Source organism: Oryzias latipes, chromosome 13 (assembly GCF_002234675.1).
Source record: "Oryzias latipes chromosome 13, ASM223467v1".
Lineage (NCBI taxonomy): Eukaryota > Metazoa > Chordata > Actinopteri > Beloniformes > Adrianichthyidae > Oryzias > Oryzias latipes.
In genome coordinates, this window is record NC_019871.2 from 12,369,618 (window position 1) to 12,390,959 (window position 21,342).

Genomic DNA, 21,342 nt, shown 5'->3' on the forward strand with positions numbered 1-21,342 from the left:
TCATTTTTTTTAGAACAAAAAGTCATTTCTTGATTACCACAAATTGTCTGATGTAGTGCTTAAATGGCCGATACATTTTCTTTTTTTTGTGTGGCAAATTTGGACAGTGTTAAGGGTTTACTAGACCAGCTCCATCTGACCTCAAAGACTTATGGCTCCAAAACAGAACATGTCATTTCAGGCTCAGATAGGGTAGCTGTTGAAAAAGTGGACTTGACATAAATAACTGATGATAGATTTATTATTTTCTTCTCAATAACCCAAATTCGCAGATAAAATAAAAATAATTCTTGGATATTTGTCAACTACATATGGGTAGTCTCAAAATAATGATAAGATAATTTGGACGGAATGGAATGATGTGGTTCAATAATATTCTTAATCAGGAAATGGGAAAAGGGCAGGAAGGGATAAACATGGCCCGGAAAATAACCGTCTGCCCCCTGCCCAGCCTGGAGAACATCGTCTTCAGATCATGCTCCCGAAGCAGAGCCAAACATGAAATCCAGGACTTCCTCCATCCCAGCCTCCACCTGTTCCAGCTGCTGCCCTCAGGGTGGCGCCACAGGTCTCACAAGGCAGCACAAACAGACACAAGGACAGGTTTTTCCCAGAACAGAGAACTATCTAGAATTTCCAATATGTTCAATATTTTGGTTTAGAAAAACGCAGTGATGCACATTCGGATTTTATTATATTTAAACTATTTCTTTTTCCAACACTGACCTTTTTTATCTTCAACTGGAGAGGCTCACAATTTTCATTGTCACACAATGACAAAAAAGGGAAGTCCTGATTCTGATTGATCCTTCGATTTGATTTGTTCCTGATTTAACGTCTTTTTCTTTTCTCAAGGAAGTCTCAGATTTACATTAGGACTTAAAGACACAAAGTTTTATAGCAAATAGATCATATTTTCTATGCGAGTCATGAGTTTTGTGTCTTTCTATTCTTGAAGACCAGAAAGAAAACCTCACACCTTTGCTCACGTTCAATCTAAGAACATTTTTAAAGAAACAAAAAAAAAAAGGTGATTTCTTTTTCAATAAAATGTCTTGATGCTGATTTAAAAAAATTGCACTGCCTTTGAAGTTAAACGTCTATTAATAGTTCCCCAACAAGACATTGCAGAATTATTAATATTTAACAGATTTATTTTGAAAAAAAAACGTTACTTAAGACAAAAATCCCTTATCTAGTAAAAGCTGTAACAAAAAAAGGACTAAAATTTTGCTAATTTTAAATATTAGAAGAAATAAATATTTTTTATTTGTTTTATAAAAAAGAGCAATGCAGAAATAGAAGCTGATGCCAAAATATCAGAAAGGTATTTAATAGATAAATCCCATCCATTGTACATGTGTAGAAAACAAAAAACAAACAAGAATTCAGACGTAAAATAAAAAATATTTATAAAAACTTGTTTCAGTGAAAGTGGCAGCACATGTACTGGATAGTGAAAATTTATGTCACTTGCATATAAGTTACTCAAGAAGTTCTGGTTCATGTCCCATCCTTTGGCGTCGATCCGCCTCTACGGAAGCCCAGACATGTCAAAAACCAGTCAGGCACAAAAACGCAATAAGGTAGACGCACTTTATTCCTAAAACAGAAGCTGCACCATCAGTAGCGGCACACAAGTATATGTACACATATACACGCACAATTACCTAAATCTGTTATATAAAATATATAATCTGACATTGTACCTTTAATTCCTCTTCAGAGCTCTTTGAGTTACTGTGCGGGAGACTCGAAGCAGACAGAGAGGTAAGTCTCATCCACTCGTTGGGTGGGACACAAATGCCCAGGCCAGCTTTTTACTTCATCTTTACAGCATGGCAATAGAAAGGTCTGTACCCCCTTTGAAAAAAATAAAAGCAATCTACAGCAATTCACTCAAAACAGCTTTTTCTTCCTCCCCTCCCCCCACGTGATCCAATTGAAAAAAATTACACTTTTTAAACCGGTTCCTTTACAGTGAGATGTACACACCCTCTGGGATTTGTAATATATAAAAAGATATTAAGCATTAAAAATTCCACATTTAAAAACTTACAATAAATAATATATGCAGGCATTTCATTAAGATAAAATTTCATAGATTGCAATCTACAGTCGTTAAAAAGACATTTTTAATTCTCCTTTTACGAAACGTCCCTTGATCACCCAAAATGCTAAAATGGATTCTTGGCATCAGATCGGATGGGACTTTCCAGGGTTCTGCGAGACGCACCGGGAAGAAGAGTGAGGGAGGTGGGGTGGGGCTGGAGGAGGACGGCGTCCTAATCCGAAGCTGCCCTGGCGGGAGTTTGAGGTCCTTTTAAGTGTCTGGGATTCTTCAAAGCATCAAATCCTTAGTTTCAGTGAGTTTTTTTCTCCAGCAGTTCATTCGCCGTCTTAAGAGTTCAAATCATGTTTATGATAAAGTTGTACATCTGTGTGAGCACCACAAAGTGAACAGGCAGACAGGAGCGCCGGTCCTGGGTTGCAGGGTCGCATGTCAGCCAGGAGAGGGCGTTGTATTGCTCTAGAACAAATCTAGCGGGCAAAAAAAAAAAAAAAAAAAATCAGTGTTAGCTCAGAGACAAACCAAAAACATAGATATTATTGGTTAATGAGAGGCAGTCGGATTATGGTTCATACCTGAGCACATCAGAGGTATGATTAGAGTCAAGTGGGTGGGAGTGTTTACTGTGCAGAAACTCGTCTGATTGGACAGAAGACACGTGCAGGTGGAGGGAGGCCTGGGGGGAAAAAAAAGGGAGGGCAAAGTGAATCCAAAGGTATTTTTTAGAACTTTTGAAAGATTAGATGCTTTCTAAGAGTTCAAATCATACGCTTTCACTCAATTTTTAGTGTTTACAGACAGTTTGTAGATGTGGATGTAAAAAAGACAGGGGAGGGGCAAAATCTGAAGCGATGGTGGGCTCAAAGCAGATGTCTTTACCTTCAGGAAGAGCGGGCACTGGTTCTGGGCTTCAGGGCAGGCTGACCAGAACCAGTCGGGCAGCGGTCCGGCCTTGGCTGTGGAGATGAAGTAGCCCAAAGCCATCGGCTGTTGCAGGATGTTGAGAGCCTCCTCGTGGGACTCCATTCGATCGGCGCTCGGGCCCTGCAGGACATAGGAAATTAGCGACTGGACGATGACGATGCAGAGTCATTTATGGGACGATTAGAGAAATATTCATAACTTAAGTGATAGAAATGTTGCCATTGTGGGTAAGATTTAAGAAAACCCAACAGACCTTCCCTCCATCTCCTCCCTGATGGTAGTGACCACTAGGAGAATGAACGGGGGAGGTTGTTGGGGAGTTGGGCAGGATGTTGATAAGGTCTGGGTCCATGTCGTGATCCATGTCGTTCCCAAAAAGGTCAAGGAAGCCCATGCCGTCTGATCCGTCTGCAAAAGAAAGTCAGTTTGGTTTGTGACAATCAAGCTTTTTTTTTCCCATTCTTTACTTTCCTCCGCAGCAGAACGTACCAGGATTGATGGGGTTGAAGTTGATGTCAATGGGCTCGGACGTGTTGGTGTTGACCTGCACCATGGCGGAGGTGGGGAACACTAGTATGTGCGTGCAGGAAGTGTCCTGAGGTGTGCTAAGCTGCGACGTTTGCATGTTGAGGGTGGTGCTGCGGCCGAACACCGAACCCGTGGACACGGAGTCTGCAGAGGCAACGTTTAAAGTGAGTGGGTTGCCAGATTTGACAGAATTCCTGCATAAAGTTAAAAAGAGAAAAAAAACTTTTCTTGTTTTAGTTTGTCCTTACCTGGCATAATGACAAAGGAGCCCTGTGGTTCCATGGCAACCAAACAGGCGCTAAGGATGCTGGGAGTGTCAGCGGCAGAGATGCCACACATCTTGCACATCTCCTTCAGACGCTTGCTGAGGGACTGCAAGTTCCTCCTGCTCAGCAGAATACTCCAGTCTGGAACAAGAACAGCTCCAGGTTGGTTTGGGGAAACAGAACGTTCTGCTCCGTCTGCATGTGCTAACTGTAGGACGGCGTACCTCTCAGCTCGCCATGCCCCATCCTGCCTAGTCGCCCAATCACCACCCTCCACGGCAGAGATGTCAGCTGAACCAGGCCGACGCACCACTCCCACAGCTTCTGCAGCCCCACCCGTCTGGCGGAGCCCTTTTTCCTGCGAGCTCTGTCACGATATGTCAGGAATGAGTGGACTTGACACAACGCTCAGCAAATGGCGTGGAGGTGAGGTGAGGTTTGTACCTGTTTGGTACGTCGATGCTAATGATGCAGGTCTCCAGCAGTTCTCCGTGTTGGTCGGTGCAGGAGGCCAGCAGGTAGCGCTGGTCGTGAGACAGGCAGTAGCCAACAAACAGGACGTTGTACTTCTGCGACGCCTCGCCAAACGTCTCGCCGAGTTCGGTCTGCTTGTCTTTAACTGGAGCCAGGATGAAGGGCGGCGTGTAGAGCCGCAAGCACTCCGGCCGCTGCAGGAAGAAAAAAAATCGTGTTAGTGTGACACAGAAAATCCCAGCGCATCCGGGTACGGGCAGAGTTTCGGCTTCGTGGGTCACCTCTGGGTTCTTCAGAGCCGTGTCAATGGCCAGGCCCGGCCCGAAGCCCGTCAGAGTCTTGAAGTTGGTGGAGGTGGGTAAAGGCCGGCGGCACTGAGTGTATACGGAGAAGGCCAGTGATTTCAGGTGCTGGCTGTAGAGGTGGCGCTCGCCGCTGTGCACCGGCTGCAGCAAATACTGGCATGGGACGATCTGACAAAAAAAGGTCAAGGGTCAGGAGGTTTGTCAAACCTGGCATTCTGTTTGGTCCGATGTCTGTCCATAAGTCACAAAAATATGAATGCAGAGAGCAGTTCACGATTCAGTTTCTCTGTGTTTACCAACATGACGCCGATGAATTGTGTTTTTAAATGTTCTTGTAGCACTTTTCTTGTGATGGACGACACATACCTAAAAAAATTAGCTTAAAATTGCATTTCTGAGTATTTTTTCATTCATATCATTGTGAGCAGACGAATAAGATGCTGTTTGAAAAAGAGCGTATTTGTCACATAGAAAAGGTGCTGGGCAGCCAAGAGCTCCCAGCTCTGAACTCTCAGAAACAGGGAGGAAAAGGGGGGCGGGGCTTAGGGTTGTGCCGATGGACGATATCATCGTCCATCGTGATGGGTGACTGACATCCCGATGGAGACCACCATCGTGATGCCACGCCCCCGCCACGTTGCGAGTCGACACCATAAGCCGCGGTTACATGTACAAAATATCTTGATGGGATCAATGGTCGGATTAGAATCCAACCGTGTAGATGGGCCCAGAAAAATGTTTTCAGAATATAAAAACGTTCACTAAGGTCACACTTTCCGTCGGAATAAATCATTCGCACATGCGCAGTAGGGTTTGAAAACCGGAAGGGGATATAACTTCCGCCGAGCGGCTTTTTTTTTCAAACTTTATTGAATGTAACAATTCAATACAAAACAATCTTAAACAGCGCCGAGCGGCTATATACATTGACATGTCAGCTCGGTAATATACGAGACGATCTTCTAAACGTGCTTTTAATAATGTTACGGTTATTATGAAACACCTGTTCGCTCATCATTTGAATTTTAATCCGTGTGGTCAGTGCTTTTTCTGAACGAAGCCAGGATTAGCAGTATGCTAACACGGGCTAACAACATTAGCTTTGGATGGTGCTGCTTGCTGGCTGCACGTAAACATGCAAGAATAACATCAGCCTTTAGTTAGTCGGGACACGACTGGAAACACAAATCCACGTGATTGTTTGAATGTTTTCTAAGGACTGAGCGACATTTCTGCTTTGAAGCTCAAACCACTGTGTGTGCTGACGATCCGAGCTGTGCTCAGACACACACTTTTAGACCCGGTTCTGAGTTCGGTTGCTTGTACCCATAGAGCTGCGGGACGGATCGCAGTCTTAAATCTCCCACACATACCGCTCATGTAACAAAGCATCCCCCCCCCATTCCCATTAAACACAAAGCTGGAAGTCCGCGCTCCGCCGGTCCACTTCGCTAGTTAAGTGCGGGAGCGGACTACTTCTTTTCTATTTTGTTTGTTACTTTTTTTGTTAAAGTCACTTCCCTCATTTTATACTGGATCATCGCAGATTAGTCATTAGTTGAGAAATAAAATGAAAAAAGCAAAAAAAAACGAATAGCAGTTGTATAAGAACGAAAAATGTAAAAAATACCCCCCCCCCCCCCCGACGATGTCATCGTCCATCCCGATGGTTGACAGCAAACATCGTCAACAGCCAATTTAAGGGACATCGCCCAACCCTAGCGGGGCTGCTTCATGGCAACGGCGCCGGCCACAACTCAGAGGACGAATTTCTAATGCCGTTCTTTAAAAATTCTGTCCTAGAAAACCACAAAGGTATTTTGTTTTTGGCTGCAAACGGCATTATTGTAATTAAAAGACCACTGTGAACGCTTTGAAAATAGATTAATAGATCAAAAAAAATTAGAGTGGGACCTAATTCCATGACAGGACAAAATAAAGATAGAAAGATTTTAAAGGACAATTTCTGATCAGGACCATCATTGGATGCTGAGCTGAAACTGAGGCCGCATCAGCATCTTGAAGATCGTTAGTGATGCATCCAACTCAGCAGAAAGCAACCATTGTCGGATCCTGATAACATTCCACATAGAAAGCTGACAGGGATGATATGTACCGCCTCCCTTACATGCAAACTGCATTGAAGCATCAAAAGTGCAGCAGCTTTAACTCCTCCCCCCAAACTGCTGTGAAGTATGTCTGAGTTCCTCGCATACATCCGCGTGCATGAAAGCTGCTCTCTGCTGCTGTTGGGCCAATAATAAAACCATTAGCTCATTAGACGCGTCTCCTGGGTTTGCTAAACTCCCTGCGGCGTGTTGATGTAATATGGCGCCGCTGCATGACAGGTGTGGCAGTTACCTTCCCTATTAGAGGATGCTAATGACTTCCCCTGTTCATCCTAACCTCCAACTGCCTGCTGGTAACACACCTCATTAAAACATCTGCAAAAAAAATACCCAACTGGAAGACTTCATAAATGGTCCTTGCCCCCCTTTTTGTTTGGGTTTTATCTGGACTCCATAAAGAAGCGGTACCTGCACAGAGACGACGTTTCTGATGTGAGCCGGCAGGAACGGGAGCATCTCCATGTAGCAGCGCAGCAGGCCGAGTGTGAAGGTGCTGGAGTGGACCTCTCGGTCTGCGTCCTCGTAGCTGAACGGGTCGACGATGTAGACGACGATGGCGGGCGGGTAGGACACGGCGTGGGAGTCTCCGTCTGTCGGCTTACCCACCTTGTCTCTCTCCATTGTGCTGTTTAGAGGAGGTAAACAGGTGTTTATCCACATTTTAGAATCCTAATTATTGAGAAAAGAAATGCCATTTAAACTCTAAGACTCCATCTTTTCCAAAAGCCAATGAATTTTGTAATATTCATTTAAAGGAGTCCACTTCTGCTTCGAGTTAGTCCACAGTTTAAGCAGTCAGCACAGGTATAAAAACATTTTTTAAACGTTTAAAGTAAAATATTTTATTTTTGTTTGTAAAGGGCAGGTAAGTGATTGGCAGCTACCTTTCTGGTGTCTCTGCGGACACTTGAGGTTGGCTGGACCCGTTTTCTGTATGGCCCGCTCCACCCTGTGAGTTTATTTGGGGTCCATTCTGAGTGGCGTTGCCCTGAGTGCCCGCTGACCCGAATGGCGAATACATGCTTGGCTTGGAGGAGGCCATGGCACCAATGGTCTGAGACCCTAAGGAGGCGGAGGAAGGGGTGGTGCTGTTGACCTGGGAAGGCTGGGCAGAGCCGGTGCTGGTAGTGTTGGTGCTCTGGAGTCCTGAGGAGGTGTTGGAAGTCTGGGGGGAGGAGGAGGAGGAGGAGGAGGAAGCTGGGGTGCTATTGCGCTGGGATAACAGGGAACTGTCCAATGACTGCTCTGACAAATAGGGAGCTGTAAATGAAAAAAAAAACAGAAAAATTAGACACTTGCACGTTTGACCACAGCGGTTTTTGAACATGAGGAGCAGTAAGGTACCTAGATCACAGCGAAACACTTGAGCGAAGAGCTTTAGCCTGTTAAAGGCTTCATTGTTTCCTTCTCTGGCGGCCAGATTGAGGAACCAGTCGCTGAGCGGCTGTTCGGCCACATTACTGCCTTCTGTGGAGCCGACCGTCACGATGCCCTCCGGGTGGCTCTTAGAGATGGGCCTGTGCTGGCCCAGCTGGCAAGCCTATGAAGACGAACAGAAAGTACCTTTGAATGGTGTTCAAAACCTGAAATTGTCGTGTTTGCGCGGAGAGGACGGGCGCTCGTACCTCGTACATAGCACTCAGATCTTTAAAAAAGCTCCTGGCACCACGGAGCAAGGCTTCAACATCTGGGCAGATGACAACGTATCCCACATCCCTTTGGGAGCCGTATGGATCCAAGAGAAGCTTCTCCCAGTACGGCAACGCAAAAGGCGACAGCACCACAAAGTCGTGCTCATAGCCGACCAGAAAGGTCGGAACGGGCAAAGGCTCTGGAGACTCATCTGTGCCTAAGGTGAAGAGACGACAGAGGATTGTTTTTTTTTTTTTTAATTATGTCGAATCTGTTAGAGGAGAATTCCTCAAACAGGAATGTACACGTACCATATGACCCCCTTCCAGCCATTTTGTGGAACTGCTGCCAAGTGAGAGGTCCCTGAACGCCCCAGGAGCGCACGCTCCTCTTCTTCTGAATGGTGTCCTGAAGGACTGGCTGGAGGGACAGCAGCACCCGCAGCACTTCCTGAGAGAACAGCTTGCTTATGTCGGCTGCTGTGGGAGGAAAAGCAAGCAGAACGTCTCAGCCGGTTCCATTTCAGGAAAGGAAAAGAAAAAGTAGGAAAACGGCACATACATTTGGATTTTGGCCACTGATGGAGACAGGTGCTCTTAACTAGTGTTTCATCTACTTTGCCTCCTGACATGTTGTCCATGAACTGCCTGCCGTGCTCCAGGGCCATGTAGCAGTCGTTATAACAGTCCCTCTCCTCCACCCGCAGGAATGAACTCAGGGTGGACCTCGGCTTGGAGCTGTCCACACCGGCTATCTGGGCCAGTGGGTTTGTGCATTGATCCTGCAGCAGCAGAATGAGCTCGTCGGGATACTTTTCCTTCAGACCGCCCCCTTTGTGTGTCGTAGAAAGCCTGAGCTCATCGAAACACCGTTCCGTGTCCCGGCCGGCGTCCGAGCCGCGGCCCACCACGTCCAGTTCGTCCTCCAGGAATAGGCCGGCCGACTGGCCAAAGCGCCGGTTGGTGACTGCGCTGAAGCCGCAGGTGCACGTGTACTGGGCGTCGCCGTTGTCCTTCAGGTACACGCCCACGTCCGCCCCTCGGATGTTCATGTTGCAGACGCACACGCAGCAGCTGTCAAAGTTGCAGTCCTTGAAGAGGTTCATGACCGACTCGGAGAGAATGAGGGTGACGTAGAGGCTGTGGGCCTCCGGGATGGAGGGTACGGTTGCGGGCTCCACGGAGCTGAGGGGTCGGCAGGTGGAGGGGGTGGACGCTGGCGAGTACAGATCGGAATTGTCGTATTTGAGGGAGCCCTGGACGCTGGACGGGCCGCGGGGGGTGCGAGGAGTGCGTGGTGTGCGCGGTGTGGGCACGGAGAAGCGTGGGGTAGCTGGAGAGGGCAGGATGCCCGTGCCGCTGTTGCTGGGGGGCGCGCTGCCGGCCAAGAAGGGCGTGTGGGTTTGGGGGGTGTATGTCTGGCTGTAGTCGGGCTCCACACTCGGGAGATTACTGTAACAGAGAAGACAATCAACACCACTGCGGCTGCGATCGTCTATACATGTTTGAACGCATCTATAGTTACAGACACATAGTAATGGAGGCACGACTGGAAATATTCTACGGTGCCGTTTTTGCCAACAATAATATGTGAAGAACTTTGCTATTACCATTGTAACGGCCAATACCTTAAGCTCCATTATATTGAATGAGCTACTTAGGTTGTTTATAGTTCCATTTAGATACAACTACACATTTAGAGACCCACTCTGATGAAAATAATGTTTTCGTTTCCTCCCGACAGGCTCCCTGCGCCGCTCCATTCTCATGCATCCACTTATAAACGTCTGGATCCACATACGTCTTTGTTTTCCTCGGCTGAGCTGGAATCTGCCTCTAAACTCTATGGCTTGATAGCTCAAATATTGCTCGCCATTTTAGCTGCACCAGTAATGCGTAATCGGCCGGGGGTGTGAGGGACTGTAAGTTAGCAGGAGAGCATGTAAACAAAGAGTTCTCCGGCATTCAGGAAGAGGAGGCGGGCTTGCTCCGAACCAATGATCCAGACCACAACTCGGCGCCGAATTACTAATGAACTCCTGTCGTTCTACAAAACGACACGGGTTTTTTTATTTAGGCTAAAAACGGCCTAATCACAATTAAAAGACCACTGGGAACACTTTAACAGTAGATCAAAATATGATTGGAGTGGGTCTTTAAACTTTTCTCATCTAGACTAAACAACAGACTTTAGCCTCTGAGAATATTTAGGATGAGCTAAAGATCATGAGGCAGCCCAACTTTCCAAATCATTAGTGCTCGACTCCACGTCTGTGAGATTTGTGGATAAAAACACCAGAGGGAAATTAAGTGTTAAGCCATTACATAAGCTGGCTACATGGAAGCAACAGAGAAGATGTGTAATAATCAAGGCTGAAGGTGGACCAACACACATCACTGTGTGCATTTTATCCTTCTTTTTTTATTATTCTAGTCCAGCACATTATAAAGTAATTCTGCTCAAAAACGTGTCAGCTGGATGCTAGAAGCTATTTCAGAATAAAATCTCGAGATACAAAATCGCTTTAACTGCTTCTCTAAAGTAGTCAGATGTTCAACAGCAAAGGCAACAATCTGGAGCTGTTTTCACACAGCAGCTGGGATGTAACAAAGAGTGATGGACAGACATTCACTCAGATCAAACACTGCAGCTCTGAATGGACGGACGCAGGAAGGTGGAATTAGTTGACTGTTTTGATGAACGGCTGCTCTTCCTCTGCTGGGAAGAGATTCCTTAACTACACAACCTCTACAGCACAGCAGAAACAAACACTCGCCGACAAACAAACAAACGTTTCACTTTGCGCTTACCCGTCTTTGATGAGGAGATTCACATTTGATACTTGGGGCATCAAGTCCATTTTTCCCATGGTCCAGCTGGGCGTGTACACGCAGTCCCCTGGCAGTTTGACAGGCAAAAGACAACGGCTGGGTAGCGTCTTGAGGGGAGCGTACATAGAGCAGCCGATGAACGACTGACACGTCTCTGGCTTGTACACAAAGGAGAAATCCTGAAAGCAGACAAAGCACAACAGTTGGATTAAATAATAAAAACAGAAAAAAAACTCTTCCCCCTCCTCGTCTCAACTGGCGTGTCATGGGGGGGTCGCACCTTTATTTCCGATGGTTTGGGGCTGCAGAAACCCTCCTCCACCTCCATCTTAAAGTGGCTGTTGAGCTGACTGCCGTCCAGCAGGGTGAGCCCCGTCCCCGTTTCCAGACCGTCTTTACTCCCAGAGTTCATGGGGGAGTAGCCCTGGTTCTCCGCAGAGGGAGGGGTGGGAAACATCACGTGCAGGTCTACCGAGCCTAGGCCAAAAAAAAAAGGCAGAGTTAGTTTCACAATAGCAACAAAATAAAAATGAACAAGAGAGCCAGTGGATCCATCCGTACTTAAACCCGACAGTTGATCTATTGAGGCTGGTTTGGTCTCTTTGCTCCCAAACTTTCCCTCCGTAACAATTCCCGCTCTTTTTGATCCCGGCTGTGCAGAACAAAGGGAAATCAAAACAATCAGTCAGGTGGATCAATCCCTGCTGACATTTATTTGTAATGAATCATAATTGACTTACTGCTAGTTCATCTTCATCAGAGTTGAAAATCTTGTCCAGGTCACTGTAGGACACGGCCAAGTCGTTCTCATGGATGAGGCTGGTGGAGGATAAAGGTTTGCTGCCTGATGGACCCTGACCATCTGCAGAGCAGGACAGAGCAAATGGAAAACTTTCAGATTAAAACAACAACAACAAGTATCTATGTTTGTCTTTTTACTGAGTGACAGCCAAAGGGAAGCATTTAAAAATCTCACCGTCAGTCCCAGCTCCTTCATCCAACTAAGAAATAAATAAAGAGAAAAAACAGAGTTTAGTTTTATAAAAAGTTTGTACCATTCAGGAAAGGAAATACTCAGACTTTTCAAAATAGGATAACATGTAAAAGGCCCACTTCAATCCTCTTGTGACCTTTTTCAAAGTGCTCCCAGTAGTCTTAATTATGTTTTTGAGCAAAATCAAAAAACCTGGGTTATTTTCTAGGATATAGTTTCTACAGAGTTAAAGAAGTCCATCAGAAAATTCCCGTCTGAGTTGTGGATGAGACCGCTGGTTTAGAGCTACCCTGCCCCCCTTCCCCTCCCCATTGCTGAAAACTCTTTCTACATCACAAATAAGCTTTTTTTCTCCGTAATTTTGAGCTCAATTTTCATGAAATATGTCCTCCATCGTTGGAAAAGAACACGTTCAAAACACGGACAGGATTTATATCGAGTGGATCTTCAAGTAAAGGAGCAAAACACTTGTTTATAATGAACTTCTGCACACTGAAATAAACAGGATCCCGCACACAAACATCTCTGCAGCATTCCTGCCTGCAGCCCACCTTGTGTTTCTTGCCGCCTTCTTTCTCCGCTGCAGCCTTGTCTCTCTTCTCGATGAAGCTGAACTCCTCGTCTCCCTCCACAAAGGCGTAAGGGTCGGGCTCCTCGCCGTGTTCATCGTCTCCCGAGATGGAGACGAGGTGGCTATTTCTCCGTTGGGCGTAGGTCCTCACCAGCTCTTGGGACACCTTCAGGGGTTGTGTGGAGTCGCACATAGTCCTAAAGAGAAGAGCGCCGTTAGAAGACGAGGGAACAAATGGATGCTTTGGTGGGATTAAGGAGCAACACTCACTCTGTGACAGAGACCAGGCTTTCAGTTCCCCCCCAGCAGTCCTCACGGATTTTATCCACAGGTAACTGGGGAGTCACAAAGTTGGAGTCCTTCCTCCTTGGCAGGTTGAAGTATCTCCAGGGGTTGTGAGAAGAGTCTTCACTGGGGTTTACAGCTGAGCCTACAAACACAGTAGGCTCCATGGATTCGTTGTAGGCGGGTGGGAAGGGCAAAGGCATAGGCATGCTCTCCAAAGGAGACTCCCCAGATGAGCCTTTCTGTGGCACCAGGCAGGGCTCCACTGACGGCGGGTAAAGTGGTTGGTGGATAGGGGTGGAGCAGGTTTTCATGCCGCCCGGGGTCATGTCGCTTTCTACGTGATCACAGGGGTGGGGGCTGAGAGGAGGCGGGGGCGGCGAGCCGAGGTCGGTGAGAAGGCTGTGCGTGTGAAGCATGGGGGCTTTGGGCACCGTGTCCACGTGGTGCAGGCTGGGATAGGAGCTCTCCTCCTGCGGCCGGGAGCACAGCCGCGGCGTTTGCGGCTCCAGAGACAGCTCTTCGCTCACAGAGTTGCGGTGGTGAAAGGGCGTTTGCGGCCTACGCTGCTGCTTCTCCCCCTTTTCCATCTTCTCGCTCAGCTTGTGCTTGGTGGGCGGCTGAGCGGGCTGGCCTGATGAAGAAGGGTGTCCTGAGGTGCTGCTGCATCGCTGCTTCAGATTCTTATGTCTGCGTGAGAGGAAAGAAGACAACACTAGTCACCAAAAGTTCCATCTTTGGATTACTAACCTGTCGGTGTGCTCTACTCTGAGTACCTGGAGCAGTTACACGGCGGTCTGTGGGCTGGTTCCACAAAATTCCAGACTGCCGTTTTGTCCGATTCCTCCTCAACTGCCCCGTTTGTCAAAGTTGTAAACTTTCTCCTAGTGGTTGTTAAAAATCAGACGCTGCATTAGTACGAACAGAAAGCCATATTTGACAGATAATGCTTGCTTTTTTGCGGTGCGACACGCGACATACTTGTTCCCTGTGCGGTTTGTGTTGTACTCCTGCCACACAGACTCCACCATCTGGCTGGCAAGCCCACGAGGGATTTTACCCCCATGAAGGCTGTTATTAGAGTTGTAGCAATCGGACGCAGACGACAACTTTAGCCACCTCTGGGCTGGCCGATAATCTGAGGGGGGGGGGATGTAACGAGTTATGAAGTCACAGGAAGAATCAGACGTTTCATCCCCAACAGGTTAAAGCTTTACCAGTGTGAGCCTCCTCTGGAGACGTCGGCGGAGTCAGGGTGACGGAGGACATGGCAGGGTCTTTGTGCGCGGCCTGGCCTTGTGGAGCGACACACTGGCTTCCTGGAGTGTTGCTCGAGCCCTGAGATACCACGGTGGGGAGATCCAGCAGGGGGAGGAGCACCAAGCAGGAGGGATAAACCATCCGCACGCCAGCTGGAAAACAAGACATTTACACATTTTTAGAAAAGAAAAAAATTAATCGAATAAAACACACAAAAAAGGCAAAACTGTCAAAATAATCAGGTAGTTAAATGGGATCCAATTATGCACTAATGTTGGTACCACCATCCCAGCGGTCATGTCTTCAAACCAAAATCACTTTTTGTGGTTTTGGATAAATATTCTCCTTATAACTGGGATTGACAAGGACTGGAGTTGTGAGATTCATGACACGGTTCTGATCGATCCAGACAACAAAAAACATTCAGGTCTTAAATACGGTTACTACAAAATAAGTTTCTCAAATCATTTGGCTAAACTTTGCTCTGGTGTCAGACTAAAAACCCCCCATCCTAAAGGTTTAGTAAACATTAGGCTTAAAATCTTACCTGCTTGCATTCCCGTCACCCATCGCCGCATTATGAAATTATTATAAAGTCTTACCGACAAGGACCTCCACAGCTGCAAGGGAGTCATCCTCCCAATCAGAATCTTCCATCTTATCTTCTTGGACCTCCTTAGGGTTGGGACTAATGGGATAAAACTGCCTCCACTCCTCGATGAGCTTCTGAGTAGGGTGGTCGGACATCTTAAAAGCCTGGCCAGTGAGCGTCCCGTTCAAGCCATACGGACTTAGGATAACTACAGAGGGCGGAGTCAACAAAACAGCTATGAGAAGCCACAAAAGACTGTTGAAATGGCGAACCGGCATAACATCGGTCCTCGGTGGAAAATCCTACCTTGCAAAGGGTTTGAGCTCTGCTGGGCGAGGCTGAGATGCTCCTCGCTCAGCCTCTGGAGGGGCTGGTGTTGAGCGATCTCCACGCTTGTGCACACATTGCTGTCGCCGTGGACGAAGAAGGTGAATGCGCAAGACAGGTGCTCACTGCAAAAGGCAGAAAAAGAAGACAAAAGACATGAACCAGTAAGCAAAGCTGACAGCGGCTGACAACATCTTGGTCTCTCCAGATGGTGGAGGCAGCGTTTAACACTTTGCATAATGCATTTGACTAAGCTCTTTCATGTAGCAGGCATTCATATGACAGTGTGATGAAGACCTGTTTGTTCTGTCGGTCAAAGGATGCATGTACTGCACATGCAGTTTCTTCACACTTTGAGCTGTTAAGCAGAACTTTCTCCAAGCTCCACAAAGACATCAAATCAAACACGGGATATTCCTGCAACTCCAAATGTATAAATAAAGGCGATTCACACCTTTGCTTCCAACTACAGTTGGAGGTCTAAGCAGCTAAGTGCACTAAAATAGACCTTGTTGACATGCCCCTACAGTACGTGCAGACTCAGCATTTTTGACAGACTGCTGTGTTTACCAGGAAGAAAGAGCCAGGCGACAGAAAGACTGACAAACCTTTTTTTTAATATTTTTTTTTTTTGCTAAAGATGTTGCCCTAGCAGGCCGACACCCATGCCCTCTTTTCTTCAGAAACAGAAACCAAACACAGGTAAACAAGAAATGAAATTGCTGCTCTTTGAACACAAAGAGAAAAACTGCCAGATGGAGAAAAGCCACAGAGCTGAACAGAAAGTATAATTTATCCCTCCGTGTAAAAAAAAAAAAAAAAAAAAAAAACCCAAACAAGACATTCCAGAGCAAGAGTATGGTGGGGTACTCTGGGGTTTGGTGGCCTTCAATCCAGGATTCAAATGCGGGTGAAATTAGACGACAGTCGAGTGGAAAACAGTTCTGAGCCTCTCTGGAGTTTCACCTATGCTTTGGTTCACATTGCCTTTTCCTCACAGGAGAGCAGCAACCCCCCTGCTGAACGCTCCCTCACATGTACGCAAACCCACGGATCACTCAATCGCAGAGAATTACGACTGTTTTGGCGTATTTATCAAAACCAAGAGCAAACGCATCTTGCAAAGGTTGTAATTAGGTGCCAGACTTGTGGGCTCACTGTTAGCTTGAGTAGATCCATCTTTATCCTCACATCTGGAGATTTTTGGTGTTGTTGATGTTGTTTCTAAAGGTTTAAAATGGTCAGCTTAAAAAAACACAAGAGCTGGATGAGCCTTTGACCCTGACGGCTGCAGACGCTAAAGCCAGAGGAGTATAGTTGATCTCTTCCAAACAAGACTTATTACACCTTATCTCTACTTTGCTTAACTTTTTGAGTGCTCATTTAAAAGTAAACTTGCATGCTCCCAACAACCAGGTCAAAGGAAAAGCTAAATAGAACGTCCGTAAACTCAAAAAATACCCTCATTCTGCGAATCTCAGTCAAACCTGAAAAACAGATGACAGGTGATGCTTTGAGTGACACTTCCCAGCTGGATTTTCACCTACAGCAGCTTGAATGATGTGCTTTCCCCCACTTGGAGAACACACATCAGAGGTTTAATGATATTGAAATTCATTATTTTCTTTTTTTCACTATTTGCACCAGCTCAAAGGCCGTGCAACAAAAGGGCAGATAGCGTTAAAAAAGTTTGGTTGAAAATACAAAGAATTGAATGTCTGTGATATGCAGTTACAAACAATGAGGAGGGGGAGAAGCTGTAGATAAACTGACTCCATCCTTCTGTCTAATCAAGAAGATTCTCATTTAGTTTAAGGGTTTATAGCATTTTTCTGGGTAGGGTTAAAGAAAAGAAATATTTTAATGTAAGTGAACACGTAGAAAAATCTATATTGATTCATTGAGGGTTTTTTTAAACAATTTGTGTTATTTTTGAATGTGAAAACTAAAAACTTTGTTGATTTAATTTCTAACTTTGTAAGAATTTAAATCATTTGATTCATTTAAAAATTGTTTATCAAAAAAAAAACAAAAACAAATTTGTTATGGAAAAGAATCAAATCATCTCTATATTTTACAGCCTTGCATAAATAGAAGGTACCTTTTATTGATGATCTTTTCCTCCTTCTGATATGGCTTGACAAACCACTTGCCGATGCGAACGAAGCCCCGGTTCATGAGACAGCGCTCCAGCAGGTTGTGAATGGCTTTGAATAGGAGTGTTCGACACTCATAGGACAGGCCACTCTCCCACTCACCGTCCTCCTCACCTGAAAATAGCAAGAAAGGTATCCGCGTGACTTCAACAACACTCCTGCCAGAAAAGCAGATTCAAGAAAACTCGGTTCCGCTTGACACCATTTTAAAAAGTGAAATCAGCTTGTCAACAGCTGACAGCGCTAATGACTGACAGGTTTAAAACAGAACATCATCTTAGAGACAACCCAGAGACAGATTTCTTAAAGTAATAAAAATGGCAGCACGTCTTTGGGATCATGCAAGAGTTTTGTCTTTCAGCTACAAATCAGACTTCCTGTTTTTGACAGCTGGACTTTTTCCAATTGTGTATCAGTCACAACCAACTTTTGACGTCTGCCATTTCCACTAGACCATGCAGGAGATAAGACGTGGTCAGTGTCTCAGCTACCAAAGGACGCTTGTCGTCTCAGATACCAATGTCAACAAGCAGTAGTGGACAAACGTGAACAACAACTTGCTGTCATATCACGGTGGATGGCTGAATCTTTGGGGAGATAACGTGGATTCCAACAGGAATTTGAAATCAAGACTAGCTTTTGTGACTTATCAGAAAAAAGAAAAAAAAAAAGGTTTATTTGCCAGAGCTTAGAATGATTAGCCTCAGCGCTGAACACCTGACGTGTTTCAACATGAACAACATTTCCACAGATCAGACTTCTTATTTTTGTGCGACTTTCAGTAAACTAGCACAAAACAATGTCTATAAATGACCCCCAAAAACCCACTCTTAAGCTTTTAAACTGTCATTTATGGCCTTGACTATGAGAGAAAACTAAACTACACACCATATAGATGCCGGTATTCAAAAACGATGAGGTTTATTAACACAGTTTACTCTCCTCCAAAAATGAAAGAAGAAAAAAATCCAAAATAAAGGCAAGATTGGCACATATTTCACAGTCACTCAAACCCCAGCAGTTCCCTTTATTTATGACTGTAATATGAGTTGTCACTGTTTCCTTAGAGATGCCTGGAAGAATGAGCTTCACCGGTCAACAACGTGTTCGATCAATGCGAGTCACAGCATACGAAAGCTACAGAAATAACACCAAGGAAAGTGTTGCTGCGCCATCAGAAACTTAAAAATTAAAAATTCACAAACACAAGCTAATGTCTGTTAGGACTTTGAAGTGTGTCTAAAGAGTACCAGTTGCCTGACATGCCTCTGACATGCCTGCTTGCAGTACCAAAATAAAATAAAATAAAAAGATTGCAGTGTAATGTGGTTCGTCACTGTGACGAAGTCATCACACGGCTTGTGCTTTGCGGTGGTTTAAATCCTTCCATCCTGTTACGCTGCAGTTTCACTTTGATTCAAACTTTTTATTTACTGGATTGTTATCTTCCTAAATTACAAATATTCCACAAACTCACCACCATCATCCTTTACTACTGTTATATCTCCTGATTCTACTAGCGCTCATGAAGAAAGGTGATGTGAAGTTATACATATTTTCAAAATAAAATCAAGAATCAATGTGCAAGAACATCATTGTAACCTTTAAACATGTAACCAAGTTTTACTCAAGTGTCAAAATTATTGTCGCATACACGAACCACAAAACAAAATGTACGTCCATCCTGATAAGAAAAATCAAATACAGCAAGAGTGGAAACAGTCAAATGTTTTCACTTACTTGAGAGTTCATTGTGGATGAGCTCTGCGAAACTGGGGTCATCCCCCCACCAGAAGAGCCAGAGCTCCCTGCGACCCTGGGTGTGGTGTCTCCTCCACACGCTCAGCACATCGGCTGCCAAGCATCGGCTAAAACTGTACAAAATTGGGTCCTCCTCAGTAAACGGGAAAAGGATGGGCGAGGAGGTAGGTCCCTGCCACACAAAGCGTCGCCACTTTATTCCAGTCAAATCCGCCTGTGGGACAAAAAAAGGGGGGAAAAAAGTCAGAATTCTATGAAACTGTATTAAAAGGGCTGAAACAGAGTGACAACAGAGTTACACTGCTTTGGCTCTGCTGCTGCAAATAAAAAAAAATTAAAAACAAGTCTGCCAAGAAATTAATCTAGCATTACTCATTTGAAAGGTGGAGAGGTTTGGCAACATTTCTACATGTTCTGCTATTATTTAAGTATTCTTTGAAGTAAAATAGAAGTTGAAGTTGAGTTATGCCAAAGTTAACAACTACTTTGATTCTAAAATCATTTTGCAGGTAGACATATAAAAAAAAAACAAAAAAAAAAAACATTTGACTTTCCTAAATAAACATAATAGATTGTATCCTGTAATTTAGAAAATATCGGGTGAGTTTTAATCCGTCTGCTGACCCGACCTGTTACTTTAAGTAAGGCTTGATGTTCCTGTTACAAAACCCGTGTAAACAATGGATCGTGCCATAATCGTGAGCGACCCTTTTATTAGCTTCCATGCAGTGTGCGCGCTATCTGTTATGAAAGTTTGATGGATCACGATTTGCAAGTTGCAGGCCCGATGCCTTCACGCCAGCTTGCAACTGACGTTACAAAGCTTGTTGCCTTATTAGCCAAAATGGCTTTCCCCTGGCCTCTTGGTATTACAGCTAACGCTAGCTAGCGAACTGAGAGCAGAGACTTACCAGGCAGAAGATGTTGGAGTGGCAGTCCTCCAAACTGGCCCCGTTTGGTACAAAGCACGAACTCATCCTTTCACTACGCAGTTGTAACGTTAAAGTCCATTGTCTCAATCACCCCAGGGGCAAGAGCCGATCTATCGCCAGCGCAGCGATGCTCAGTTGTAAATATGCAGTTAAAGCGCAGCTTGCTAGCTTCAGCTAGTCAGACAACTTCTAACCGGTGCTAGCCACTGCTAACCTAGAAGCTAAGCTAACGTGAGACAGGCAGCCAGATAGCGTCAACTGTAGGCTTATAGCTATTCGATTCATCAATCCTATTTGAAATGTATTGTCTGATTTGGTTAGCCACAAGCTTGCGACCCCAGTATCTTTAACATCAAACAGTCCGCATTAACATAACATGGCCAGGCTATCGCTGAATACAACGTTGGGAAAGTTAAATGCGATAAGAAATGCCAACTCGAGAACTAAAAAGAAACTTCATCCTAAAATGTTAGTCCCTGGTGTGCTAATGCTAACGTCAGCTAGCTGATCTGAAACAATTTCAAAGCAGAGGAACTCTCCCCTCCCCCTGATCTCTGCTAGCCTACTAGCATACAAGCTAACATACCAGAGCTCTAACGCTAGCCTGCTAGCTAAATAAAACAATTAGCTACCCAACCCTCCTTTCTTCTAAAACCATAACAGTACTCCGTCATAATCAAACTGCCTTTAAAAGAGACGAAATGTCAAATCTTCGACACAACTCGGTGGTTCCTCTTCTCTGGCTGTTCCATGGTTCCTGCAGATTTCCATTATTTCAGTACATGGATTGAATTCTTTAATGGCGGCCAGGAGGACAACTCTGCCTCTCAACTCCCATTGGCCACTTTGTGGTAATGGGGGCGTCATCTGACTGCAAGTAGCTCCATGACTTCACAATTTACAAGATGAGAGCTCCTGTGCATCTGTCATACAGTGGTGGCTCCTGGGTGATATTTCTTACTATGTATGTCTCAATGTGTTTGTCATTATGAAATCTACACTCATTTTAACCAGGTTGCGTAAAATTAAACAGAAGCTATTATTAGAACTGCAATTTAGCGAGTTAAAGTTGTATACATTTAAAACAATATTTGGTTTATTTTTTCAACCATTTTGCAGAAATGGAATAATCCAGGTTACACTGCACAGACAAAGGAGAGTGCGTCACGATACATTTATTGTGCGACGCTCAATATCACTACACAAATAAAAGCATTGTCCTCCACCAAATAACACCACAGCAAATAACACTTCACCATTTATAATGGCGAATGCGTGAAAATATAAAAGTCTAATTTTAGGGG

General features: G+C 45.1%; 1 protein-coding gene across 1 annotated transcript; it reads right to left on the reverse strand.

Moving 5' to 3' along the window:
* Positions 1 to 1,317: 1,317 nt before the first annotated feature.
* Positions 1,318 to 20,867, reverse strand: LOC101170114 (mediator of RNA polymerase II transcription subunit 13-like). Its single transcript, XM_011482473.3, has 30 exons — positions 20,018 to 20,867; positions 19,086 to 19,320; positions 17,291 to 17,459; positions 15,169 to 15,314; positions 14,873 to 15,070; positions 14,228 to 14,422; positions 13,992 to 14,148; positions 13,787 to 13,894; positions 12,996 to 13,700; positions 12,706 to 12,922; positions 12,137 to 12,161; positions 11,901 to 12,022; positions 11,722 to 11,812; positions 11,441 to 11,637; positions 11,140 to 11,339; positions 8,891 to 9,780; positions 8,641 to 8,808; positions 8,323 to 8,546; positions 8,042 to 8,237; positions 7,582 to 7,957; positions 7,106 to 7,322; positions 4,545 to 4,736; positions 4,234 to 4,457; positions 4,014 to 4,156; positions 3,772 to 3,930; positions 3,485 to 3,667; positions 3,249 to 3,403; positions 2,951 to 3,115; positions 2,647 to 2,747; positions 1,318 to 2,541 (listed from the first exon to the last, which is right to left on the reverse strand). The coding sequence occupies exons 1-30, from the start codon at positions 20,081 to 20,083 to the stop codon at positions 2,409 to 2,411; spliced, it is 6,357 nt and encodes a 2,118-aa protein (XP_011480775.1). The 5' UTR covers positions 20,084 to 20,867; the 3' UTR covers positions 1,318 to 2,408.
* Positions 20,868 to 21,342: the final 475 nt, after the last annotated feature.